Genomic DNA, 12,705 nt, shown 5'->3' on the forward strand with positions numbered 1-12,705 from the left:
CTCACTCCATCCTGAGTCCTCTCTAGTTCCTAATTCCACGTGGCAATGAATAAATGCCTCAGACTATATAGACAGCAGGGAGCCAGTTTTTTAAATATATATAATGTGTATTTTTATATATGTGTATATTTTTTGTTGTTGTTATTGTTATTGTTTTGAGACAGAGTCTCACTCTTGTTGCCCAGGCTGGAGTACAATGGCGTGATCTTGGCTCACTGCAACCTCCGCCTCCCGGGTAAAGCAATTCTCCTGCCTCAGCCTCCTGACTAACTGGGATTATAGGTGCCTGCCACCAAGCCTGGCTAATTTTTGTATTTTTAGTAGAGACAAGGTTTCGCCATGTTGGCCACGCTGGTCTCAAACTCCTGACCTCAGAGGATCCACCTGCCTTGGCCTCCCCAAGTGCTGGGATTACAGGCGTGAGCCACCGCGCCCTGCCAGGAAGCCAGTTATATTTTAATTGGTTTCTCCTTGCCCTTGTCCTGATAATGTTGTTACCTTGCCAACCAGTCATTCAATATATAAACAATGCTATCGGAAAGTCAGAAGCCATTTCCCTTATTCCCACCTCTAGTCAACCTCTCATTCCCAAGCTCCCCATCTGGACACTAAACCACTTTTAGCCTGTTCCAAAATCTACGGAAAGTAGGGTAAAACTGGATGAATGTACAGGATTTGAGAAACTTAACTTAAAATAATATACTACACTATACTTAGATGAAAGCATCTATATGAGGCTGAATATATACAAAATATTTGAACTGTTCCTTAGGAGTTACAAAAAATACGCGAACCTGACCACACTTTTTTTTTTTTTTTTTTTTGAGACGGAGTCTTGCTCTTTTGCCCAGGCCGGACGGCAGTGGCGCAATCTCTGCTCACTGCAAGCTCTGCCTCCCGGGTTCACACCATTCTCCTGCCTCAGCCTCCCGAGTAGCTCGGATTATAGGCACCCGCCACGGCGCCCAGCTAATTTTTTGTGTTTTTAGTAGAAACGGGGTTTCACCGTGTTAGCCAGGTTGGTCTTGATCTCCTGACCTCGTGATCCACCCACCTCAGCCTCCCCAAGTGCTAGGATTACAGCCGTGAGCCACCGCGCCCGGCCGACCTGACCATATATTTTATGTTGGTCTGTTAAAGAGAGAAAATGGGTTTAGGACTCAGGATAAATGGAGGCAGAGATACATAGTTGAAATGCTTCAGTTAAACATTACTGGTCACTGGCTTAGAGGTCGTGGTTATATACAATTTTTTTAAGAACTCTAACAAAAAAATATATATGCCCAGAGCCCCCCTGTTCTGCACACAGGAGCTGGATTTACATATAACCTGCAAAGTGTCCAAATGGTTAATTATTTAGCACTAAGTATCAAGCAAATACACATTCCAAGTTAAACAAAATGGATTTTCATCTACTTTAAATCAAATATATTCAGAAAGGGTTTAAAACACAGTAATTGATTCAACTTGAGAAAGGTGATTTTTCAAAAACCCACAATAACTGAAATTGAAAGTAAAATAAGACATGGATTGATCTTGCCACTCACTATGCAGTGAAAGAGAATATTACAAAATCAGCATTTTATTTTACAAATGCACTTTTATTTTTTGGAATACATTTTACAAATAAATATTAAATGGAATTTACGCACATAACAGTAAATCTCAAATACAGGCATAAAATTATTCTAATATAATTTACAAACCTGTGCAAAAATCTTAACCAGTCGTGAGTTGTGTGAGGGTCGAATTTGCAAATATTCTCTCCACCACTGCTTAGCATATACAAGAAATAATCGCTCTTTCTCTGCAGTTTTCTGACGTTCCAAAGCAAGCTTGAAATTAAAAAAAATATTTTTCAATGTCTATTCATTATCTTTAATTACTACAAAATATGTAACAAATTTGTCTACTTCTCTACATCATTAGCACCCTAATCTGAGTCATCATCATCTTCTATAAAAGCCTCCTGACTTCCCTGTTTCTACACTTAACCCCTAGTACAATCCAGTCTCCATACAATCATAAGTCACCTTTTTTCCTCCCAAGACAGAATTTTTTTTTTTTTTTTTTTGGTTGTGGGGGATGCAGTCTCGCTCTGTCGCCCAGGCTGGAGTGCAGTGGCATGATCTCAGCTCACTGCAACCTCAGCCTCCCACGTTCAAGCAATTCTCCTGCCTCAGCCTCCTGAGTAGCTGGGACTACAGGCACATGCCACCACACTCAGCTAATTTTTTTTTTGTATTTTTAGTAGAGACAGGGTTTCACCACATTGGTCAAGCTAGTCTCGAACTCCTGAGCTCATGATCCACCCGCCTTGGCCTCCCAAAGTGCTGGGATTACCGCGCCCAGCCCAGAAATTTTTAAATAGTAAATCATACAAGACGGGCATGGTGGCTCACGCCTGTAATCCCAACACTTTGGGAGGCCTAGGCAGGTGGATCATTTGAGGTCAGGAGTTCAAGACCAGCCTGGCCAACATGGTGAAACCCCATCTCAACTAAAAATACAAAAACTAGCTGGGGATAGTGGTACATGCCTGTAATCCCAGCTACTCGGGAGGCTGAGGCAGGAGAATTGCTTGAACCCGGGAGGCAGAGGTTGCAGTGAGCCAAGTTCACGCCACCGTACTCCACCCTGGGCGACTCTTATCTCAAAACAAAACAAAACAAAACAAAACAAAACAAAACAAAACAAAACAAAACATATTGTCATTCTCTTGTTTAATACACTTCATTCTCCATCACATTGCAAAATACCTGCCCTGGCCTATGAACTCTGGCCCGACTCATTTTCTCCTCTCTCCCCAACCCACTACGCTGTAGCCACACAGGGCTTTCGGTCTTCCATAGGGGCTTTTGTTCTAGGCTGTTCTCAGTGCTGGAAGCTCAGCCCCAATCTTTGCGTGGCTGGTTACTTCCTGCAGTTCAGACTCTTTCCCGACCTTAGTCACTCGACCTATAATTAGCCACCCAATAACCACTGTATCATATCACCTGTAATAATTCTCCATAAAACACCTTCTACTATCTGATTATTTTGTTTGCTGACTTATTGTTTCTCCTGCACTGGAATCTAAACTCCTTGAGAGCAAGCTGTCTAGCTGTCTGCTGCCCTATACACAGCTACATCTGCAGCGTCTAGAACAGTGTCTAGCACATTTTGACATCTATTTAGGATCCATACATATTTCTGACTTTAATTTCTTTTAAGAGACAGGGTCTTGCTCTGTCACCCAGTCTGGAGTGCTACTACTGCATGATCATGGCTCACTGTAGCCTCAAAGTCCTGGGCTCAAGTGATCCTCCCACCTTAGCCTCCCCAGCAGCTGAGACTACAGGGATGCACCACCATGCGCAGTTAATTTTTAAAATTTTTTGTAGAGATGAAGTCTACCTATGTTGCCCAGGCTGGTCTTGAACTCCTGGCCTGAAGTGATCCTCTTACCTTGGCCTCCCAAATTGCTGGGATTACAGACTAATTAGCCTGGCTAAAATTTTTAATAGTGCAATTTTAAAGAGAAAGTTGGAAGCAATTTGATTATCAGAAATAGAATAAACTTATGTTTTAGTCACTAGAAATTATAAATATGACAGTGGAAATATGAGAAAATATATATAAAATAGTGTTAAGTTTAAAAAGGAGAACCTGGCTGGGCACAGTGGTCCACGTCTGCAATCCCAATGTTTTGGGAGGCTGAGGCAGGTGGATTGCTTGAGGCTGGGAGTTTGAGGTTTCAGTGAGCTATAATCACACCACTGCACTCAAGCCTGAGAGTCAGAGTGAGATGCTGTCTCTAAAAAAATAAAATTTAATTAAAAAAAAAAAAGTTACTACCCAAAAAAAGTAGAGCCCAAACATTTACTTTATATGTCACATAAATATATGAATAACATGATTAAAACTCATGTATACCACTTTGGGAGACCAAGGCAGGCAGATCACGAGGTTAAGAGATCAAGACCATCCTGGCCAACATGGTGAAACCCTGTCTCTATTAAAAATACAAAAATTAGCTGGGTGTGGTGGCACGCGCCTGTAGTCCCAGCTACTCAGGAGACTGAGGCAGGAGAATTGCTTTAACTCGGGAGGCAGAGGTTGCAGTGAGCCAAGACTGCGCCACTGCACTCCAACCTGGCAACACAGCGAGACTCTGTCGGAAAAAACAAAAAACAAAAAAAACCCTCATGTATACACATATGTATATGTGTGTATACACCATTTATTTAAGAGACAGGGTCTTAGTCTGTAATCTAGGCTAGTGTGCAGTGGTACAATCACAGCTCACTGTAACCTCAAATTCCTGGGTCAAGCAATCCTCCCATTTCAGCTTCCCAAGCAGCTGGGACTACAAGTATGTACCACCATGCTTGACTGATTTTTTAAAATTTTTGTAGAGACAGGGTCTCACTATGTTGCCCAGGCTGGTCCTAAACTGCTGGACTCAAAAGTGATCCACCCACCTTAGCCTCCCATAGGGCTGGGTATTTATTTGAGTAACATCAAAGTTGGTTCCCACTATGTGGTTTCAGGTATATATACCACCCATGACACATGTCAGAAGCTAGAGATTAGAGAGAGATGAGAGTTTACAAAAGGAAGGAAAAAAAGTTTAAAGAAAACAGGGCAGGACATTGTTTGCCTGAGGGAGAAGCACTAGCGTCTAACCACAGGTCTGTAAAAGGAACAATATGACAGGCAGGGTGGAGTAAAGGATGTTGTATGTAATCAAGGAGAACCATTCCACAAGTGCCACCCCAGCAAGTCAGCAGATAATGAGAACCTCCAAACTAAAGACTGGCAAGAACTAAACACAGATGGCAAATCCAATGTGAAGGAATGAAAAAATCTGCCAATCTTATAAGACCCAGGAAGAAAGTAATTCATCAGAGACCTGACAGTGGAATTAGGGAAAAAAGCCTCTCCAAACACACTCTAGAGGTGGCAAGCACTTCTACCCTGAGAGAACAGAGCAGAAAAGACATAAGCAGCAAGTTTTCAATAAACGTCTGTGAAAGAACGTTAAGATCCCACCCCACTGAGGTTGCACTTTACTCTTTTATCCTCTTCAGCTTTATCCTGTAATTCTTTTTTTTTTTTCTTTTTCTGAGATGGAGTCTTGCTCTGTTGCCCAGGCTGGAGTGCACTGGCACAATCTGGGCTCACTGCAAGCTCCGCCTCCCGGTTCACGCCATTCTCCTGCCTCAGCCTCCTGAGTAGCTGGGACTACAGGCGCCCGCTACCACACCCAGCTAATTTTTTTTTTTTTTTTTGTATTTTTAGTAGAGGCAGGGTTTCACCGTGTTAGCCAGGATGGTCTCAATCTCCTGACCTCATGATCCGCCCACCTTGGCCTCCCAAAGTGCTGGGATTACAGGCGTGAGCCACCGGCCTATCCTGTAATTCTTATGTTGTCTCAATAAATTGTTCATCGTATTTCCCAAACTAGACTACAGATTCTCCTAGGAAAACAATCTTGTCTTTATTTTCTTTCTCATCCTTTTTGTGAACCTTTGAGTGCTAATCTAGAAAGTAATAAATGGTAATTTTCTAAAAATAGAGTGCTTTCTAGGATCAACAGGTAAATACACTACTATGAAAACAAACACACAAAAAAAGAGAAACTCATAAGTATTTACCTGTGTGTTCACTACTTCTTGAGATAACGTTTGATTGAGTGGTGGATACATTTCAAGTTTTATATTTAAAATTCCCACAGAAACTTTTGATTCTGTGCCTATAAACATAAATATTTTGAACTTCAGAGATTTCAATACTATATATATTTAGTCAACCAAAGTCTAACCAAAATAATTTAGGCACTTGGTGTTTTATCACTTACATGGAATAAAGATAACACTCAACATTACCTTTAATATTCATATTAAAATGAACCAAATCAATTTTTTTAAACAAAGGTGTTTAATTATAAGGAGATTATTTTCTTAGCTTTCTAACACTCTTTTTCTTCTTTAAGTAGAGATGGGGTCTTCCTATGTTATTCAGGTTGGTCTTAAACTCCAGGGCTCAAGTGATATTCCTGCCTCAGCCTTCCAAAGTGCTTGGTGGGATTACAGGCATGAGCCACTACACCTGGCTTTTCTAACATGTTTTAAGAAATTTTTCTGACTTAAAGGATTTGAGACTCTTACTTTTTATCTTAATTAAATGTATAATATCAACCAGACTTACATTAAATTCAAAGTCAAAGCAACTGTTAATACCTCATTCTGTCTCCACACACACACACACACACACACAAAATTAGAAAGCATTTATGTCACTTATAGTCACTCCCATTTGTCACTCCCCATTATCCAATTACAGGCTGTGTAGAAATTTTCAATCCATGCCTGGATTTAAAGAACTAGAAAACAAATATACTTCACATCAAAACGATTTAATGTTTCTTCAGTGAATCAGAATCTGCTTGTTTCCAAGTCACTGCTACGATTATCATGTTAGGCCTATTTTTGAAGACAAATAATTGGGTATTGTTTTTGAAAATAAATTTCTTACATAAAGGACACTTTTTCTATAATTTTTATTTAAAGAAAAATACATTCTTGGTATGACTTATTAAAATCTAAATTACTGGCTGGGAGCGGTGGCTCACACCTGTATCCCAGCACTTTGGGAGGCCGAGGCAGGCAGATAACAAGGTCAAGAGATCGAGACCATCCCGGCCAACATGGTGAAACCCCGTCTCTACTAAAAATACAAAAATTAGCTGGGTGTGGTGGCGCATGCCTGTAGTCCCAGCTACTCAGCAGGTTGAGCCAGGATAATTGCTTGAACTCAGGAGGCAGGGGTTACAGTGAGCCAAGATTGCACCACTGCACTCCAGCCTGGCGACAGAGCAAGACTCCATCTCAAATAATAATAATAATAATAATAATAATCTAAATTACTAAGGCTATGCTGTCCACTGGCAAGGTTTAACTCTGTGACTAAGTTTAAAAACCAAAGTAATTCCATTATATGTTATAGATAAAACATTGGTAGGTTTTGTTTTCTCATTTTATTAGCAAGTATGTGTTACATAGCAGGCAGTGTGCAGGATTCCAGAGACTATGATAAATAAGATAGGCACCAGCTCTGCCCTCAAGCACTAGTTGATACTGACACTGAGCAAATTATTACCTCTTCCAAGTCTCACTCCCCCACACTGTAAAGTGTTGGGAGAACACCTACTCCATATTTTGCAAGAATCACTGGTACCAAAGGGGATGGATTCCAGGGTGTGATGACTGGACACACATAAGTTTGTATGTGTGTCAAGAATATTAATTTTCTTTATAGCCTTGTATTTAATCAAATGAACTTGAAATTAAAACCCTCAAAATTCCTGTATTCATTTTCCAGAAAAAAACATTTCTCCTAAGACAAGGTCAGATTGACCATGAAGTGCTATACTGATACTATTCTTCAAGACATTTCTCAAGACTAGGATGCTGGGGTCCAATTGTAACTCTGATGAAATTCTATTTTACAGGTTTCCCTCTTGGATTATAAAAGCATTTTAAAGATACAAAATATATTTACAAATGAACTCTGGCTATAAAAAGGTTAATAATGATATATTAATCACCATACCTACACCCATAAGTTCCACAGTCAGACTGGTCACTCCATTTTCTGAGCCCAAAACCGATCGCCATTCCAGAAAATACGATGCTACTAAAGTCGTCTCACCAAATATGTCTGTTTTGATTAGCACCATATGAATTGGATCACTTATTGATAACATTGTGGTTGAATCAGCCATTCTAGTTCCATCACCTAGCAATATAATCCAAATGAAATTATACCACACTACATATTCGGTTAGGCCAACATAAAAGAATACTTTTATTAAACAGTATACTAAATAATAAGCTTATATAAAACCAAATAGAACAATTTGCTAATGTCTCAGAAAGCATGGAAAAAACTGGAAATACAAGTACAGTCCTATTTCTGTCACTAACTTTTCAGAAGACTGGCAAACTTTGTGATGAGTTATCCAGTAACTTACAGCATATCAGTGCTTTCTGATTCATGAGATAAGTCTGTTCTTTAAAAGTACTTAACTAAAGTATATGCTACCACAATAAAAAGTCTTCAAGTATGTCAACATTAATCCCCAAACTACCTCCAGAAATCCCTTTAACCTCCAGAAATTATCACTGTATAATCAACATACAACTGAAAAATACAGCACATTGAATCTAGCAATTTATCCTATGAATTGCCTTATTAAGGTAACATCTTTCAAAGGGAAAAAAATAAATTTTAGTAATGTTTCAGTCATCTTTAAATCTAAAATTGTGAAGACAGTCTGAAACTTTGCTTAGTTTACAAATATAAAGATTTCCATACTGACAATTAAAACGTACAAAATACCTTTACTGAAGGAAGCATAGTGTAAAACAATTACAGGAATCAAGTAGCATAAAATTTAGTTATGAGAATTATATGCTTTATTGGAGAAATAAGAAAAAAAAAACCAAAATGGCAGTTATATGTTCACATCTAAATTTGACTTTTTATTTATATTTATAAAAATTTATTTAAAAATTTTATAAATAATTTATTTATAAATATTTATGTATTTATTTAAACAGAGTCTCACTCTGTTGCCCAGGCTGGAGTGCAATGGCGTGATCTCGGCTCATTACACGCGCCTGCCACCATGCCTGGCTAGAAATTTTTGTATTTCTAGTAGAGACGGGGTTTCGACATGTTGGCTAGGCTGGTCTCCAACTCCCGACCTCAGGTGACCCACCTGCCTCGGCCTCCCAAAGTGCTGGGATTACAGGCATGAGCCACCGCACCCAGCCTATTTTTTATTTTTTGTAGAGACAGTGTCTTACTTTGCCCAGACTGGTCTTGAACTCCTGGCTTCAAATGATTCTCTCACCTAGGCCCCCCAAAGTGTTGGGATTTCAGCTGTGAGTTACCGTGCTCAGCCTAAACTTTGACTTTTAAAAGTTACACAACATCATCAATCTGGTTATGTTTTATAAATGAGAAAGACCATGTCTCATTTTCCACTATATCATCCAAGCACCTGCCTAGCATAACACTATGCACATAATAGGTATTTAAGTGTGTATTACTAAAGAATCGACAATGAAAACAGTCAAAAAATAATATCCAGGGAAAATGAATAGCAAACAGAATATTGCAAGAAGGTGGATAGTAGTTTAAATTGAAAAGAGCAGTGGGAAACAAAATAGAGATTCCTCCATTATAAATCTCTCCTTACAGAAAAAGTCATTATTATTGTTTCACAATAAAACATAACAAAGATTTACTCAATTAAATGACAATTTATTACTGTTTCTTACCCAAGCTTTCTCTGTGTACTTCAAGTAAAAAGCCATCATGAAAATCTGGTTCACAGGCACATGGAACAGGTTTAGAACGAAAACGTTGGTTTCGATAATGTAAACATAAAGTAAACGTTGAACAAACTTGTCCAGGTAAAGGCTCAGGTTCTTGCAGATGTTCCAAGAAAGCTTTTCCACCCAAAACCTGAAGGTAAAGATACCTCCGTGTTGGATCAATATTAGCTGTAAAGTGTAGCAATATATATGAGGAAACTGCCAAATAACTTAAAAGAATGTGATCAAGACATTAGGAAATAAAAACTTGATAAAAACCCAATACCAAAGACTTAAAAAAAAGCAAAAGAGTAACAAATTTATTACTATATATACCAGAATCATTTGCACCCTGGGGAGAAGATATACATAATATGATATTCTTTTCTGGGTTTATATCCAGGCTACTTTCTCCCAGCTGGAAAAGCATCAGAACCAACATGTAGTATACTTTTGCTTTTTAGCTGCTTATCCAACATTCCTCCACCTTCACAAACCAACTCATATAATTATCAATTCAGCAAGTGTATTTGTCAGATAATTATATTACCATTTAAAAGCAAAGCTACACAGTTTTTATAAAACATATTATTAAAACACAAGAAACTGGTGATGCTGTTTTTGCTTCTACTGTGCTATACATTAACTCTTCTGATATACTTCATGCAAAACAATCTATGGTTTAGCTAACCATAAAATTTTAAGTATTTTATTTTGGGGGGAAAAAATGGAAATGTCTTCTATCAAATACCAAAGACTACATCACATCAATATTTACTATTAACCACAACTAAATTAATGTTAAAATATACATACTTTTTTTTAATGTTGATTGTCTATCAAAACAAATAGGTTGTTTTGGAGAGGAAGGGAGTTCTTGCTCAACACTGTCCTAGAAAGGCAGGAAAAAAAAATCAAAACAAATTAGAAAACAATTATAGGTTAAGGAAATGTCAATAAACATGACTAAGCACTGAACCTAAAGTCAACAGGCTAAGGCCCTTTCAAAGAACCCCTTATTTTCCTAGCCTAATTAATGAAAATAAAAGCCTGCATAAAAGATGATGTAAACTGGTCACTCCTAAAATCAAATGCTAAGGAATTAAACTGTCTTCAAGTAATACTATCCACATAAAGCTAAAAGCAAATCCTTAATACCTTCAACAAGGTTAAACTTTCTGTAAACCTTATATAACAGTTGGCTTATAATTCCACCATGAGCTGATTTTAATAAAGTGTCATCACAGAGGAGAAGCTGTTATTAGGTCAATTTGTATAACAAATGGGTTCATAAACTTCAAAAACCAAAAAAAGGTGCTGTATTAAAATACTTATTCCCTATTGTATTATGAAGTCCATCCAATTTTCACATTATATTACCCAGTATTGAGGTCACAGTTTTCATTATTGCCTCATTTTCAAATGAAGGCCTACTTACTAATTGGGCACTGAGACTATCATCCCATTATTGACCTATTTGTATTAAAAAATTTGAGGACTCTTATGCAGTCAATTATTTTCTTAAAGAAATTTGTAATTTGTTAATCATAGAGAATATAATCCCAAAAGAGTGCTTATTTTAAAAATACGCTTAATCTAAAAAAGTTACAGATCATAGTGAAAAAGAACTTTGTTATGGTGAACTAATTTGACTAAAGTATGTATATTCAAAATTTATAGACCTAGAAAATAAGAGAAAATTCTGTCACTGTAGAGACAGGAATATGATATATAACACAAATTTCATTGATACACAAAACTATTTGGTATATTCAAAGGGCAGAGCTAGCCTATACTGAAACAAGGACACTAGTAAACAGAATGACCTTAAAAGTGGTTTTACTAAAAGCAAAGGCCCCACATCGGAACCTTATAAACAGTCTTATGCATTAGTATATACATATACTCTCATTTATTTCCCTAAAAGATTACTCACAGTAACAAAATTAAGTTCTTTCATCACATCATCAATGATTCCTCGACGTCTAAGGGCTTTGATCAAATCTTCTGTTGATAAATGTTGTTGATCAGGTGCCAATTCTTCCCGTATACTCTCAGCAAGGATTTCTCTTATTCTGCCATGGACATCCATCTAGGTAGAAAACTCACATTACAATTTATAACATCACAAAGCAATCAAATACTGCTTCTGAAGTTTTAGGGTTCTCCAGCTAATAGTAAATGCACAATTGTTACCACAATTGAATGGGAACAAAGGTAAGCTTTTAAAGAATGAATCTTTTGAGTACAAATTCTAGAAATAGTCTCCACTGGTTATCTGGCACCTTTGTTACCATTTCTCCACAAATAACACTCAACCAAAAGGAATCTTCTGAGACGGAGTATAGTATAATCAAAAGAACACGGACTAGGAGTAGGCAGATCAAAGTATGATCTTATCACTTTCATACTTTGATCTGGCTACTGATAAGGGAATCTTACCAGCTTTCAACTTAGTAGATGTGTAACCTCGAGCCAACTTATTTACCCTTTATAAATCTGTTTCGTCACCGATAAGAATGGAAAAACCTACTGTAGTGCCCTCTCACAATAGTGTTGTGAGGATTAAAGACGCTAGACACCTGGCACACAAGGGCACCATAAACGGTCGCTTTTATCACTTCAGCATCTTGCACTCAGTCGAGCGTGCGCTGCAGAAACTGGAGGTTCTTCTGGAGCTCCGAAATATTAACAAATTCCGTCATTACAAACCCTTTAGTAACTTCTCTTCCATGACTTGAGAATTTCTGATTGAAGCTCCTGGTTCAACTTCGCTGATACCCACGTTTCAGCGGTAAAGAAACCCTGACATTGGCCGGGCGCGGAGGCTCACGCCTGTAATCCCAGCACTTTGGAAGGCCGAGGCGGGCGGATCACGAAGTCAGGAGTTCGGGACCAGTCAGACCAACATGGTGAAACCCCGTCTCTACTAAAAATACAAAAATTAGTCGAGCGTGGTGGCGCGCGCCTGTAATCCCAGCTACTCGGGAGGCTGAGGCAGGAGAATCGCTTAAACCTGGGAGGCGGAGGTTGCAGTGAGCCGAGATCGTGCCACTGCACTCCAGCCTGGGCAACAGAGAGACTCCGTCTCAAGAAAGAAAAAAATCCTGATACCTTACAGCAGAATATAAATCTCCAAATACAACTTACACTCGATCCGACTGCCAGAAGTCGCTCGCTAAGCGCTTCATTCTCACGGCCGTCCTAAAACGCCAAGACCGCTCGTTCTATGGGCCCAGAATCTTGCTAGCGCCTGCTCGGCTCGTTTTCTTTCTCGGAGGTTAGGACGCTCTCCTGCCTCAAACTCAAAGCTCTGCCCACTCCGCGCTGCGCACCC

At 38.7% G+C, this 12,705-nt stretch overlaps 1 protein-coding gene across 7 annotated transcripts in view; it reads right to left on the reverse strand.

The window, feature by feature from the left end:
* The window catches only part of LOC129460740 (centrosomal protein of 76 kDa), a 269,467-nt gene that overhangs the window by 256,512 nt on the left and 250 nt on the right, over positions 1 to 12,705 (reverse strand). For 4 of the 7 annotated variants that reach the window (XM_055239053.2, XM_055239056.2, XM_055239047.2 and 1 more), the window contains exons 2-7: positions 11,305 to 11,460; positions 10,185 to 10,260; positions 9,333 to 9,557; positions 7,597 to 7,782; positions 5,640 to 5,737; positions 1,707 to 1,835 (exon numbers count right to left, since the gene is read on the reverse strand). In XM_055239053.2, coding sequence (XP_055095028.1) covers positions 1,707 to 1,835; positions 5,640 to 5,737; positions 7,597 to 7,782; positions 9,333 to 9,557; positions 10,185 to 10,260; positions 11,305 to 11,460 — 870 coding nt within the window. Of the gene's footprint in view, positions 1 to 1,706; positions 1,836 to 5,639; positions 5,738 to 7,596; positions 7,783 to 9,332; positions 9,558 to 10,184; positions 10,261 to 11,304; positions 11,461 to 12,080; positions 12,656 to 12,705 lie in introns of those variants that run through there. The other 3 variants (XM_063641292.1, XM_063641293.1, XM_055239092.2) reach the window with 3 other exon arrangements.

The sequence above is a fragment of the Symphalangus syndactylus genome, chromosome 1 (genome assembly GCF_028878055.3).
Source record: "Symphalangus syndactylus isolate Jambi chromosome 1, NHGRI_mSymSyn1-v2.1_pri, whole genome shotgun sequence".
In the NCBI taxonomy this organism is placed as follows: domain Eukaryota; kingdom Metazoa; phylum Chordata; class Mammalia; order Primates; family Hylobatidae; genus Symphalangus; species Symphalangus syndactylus.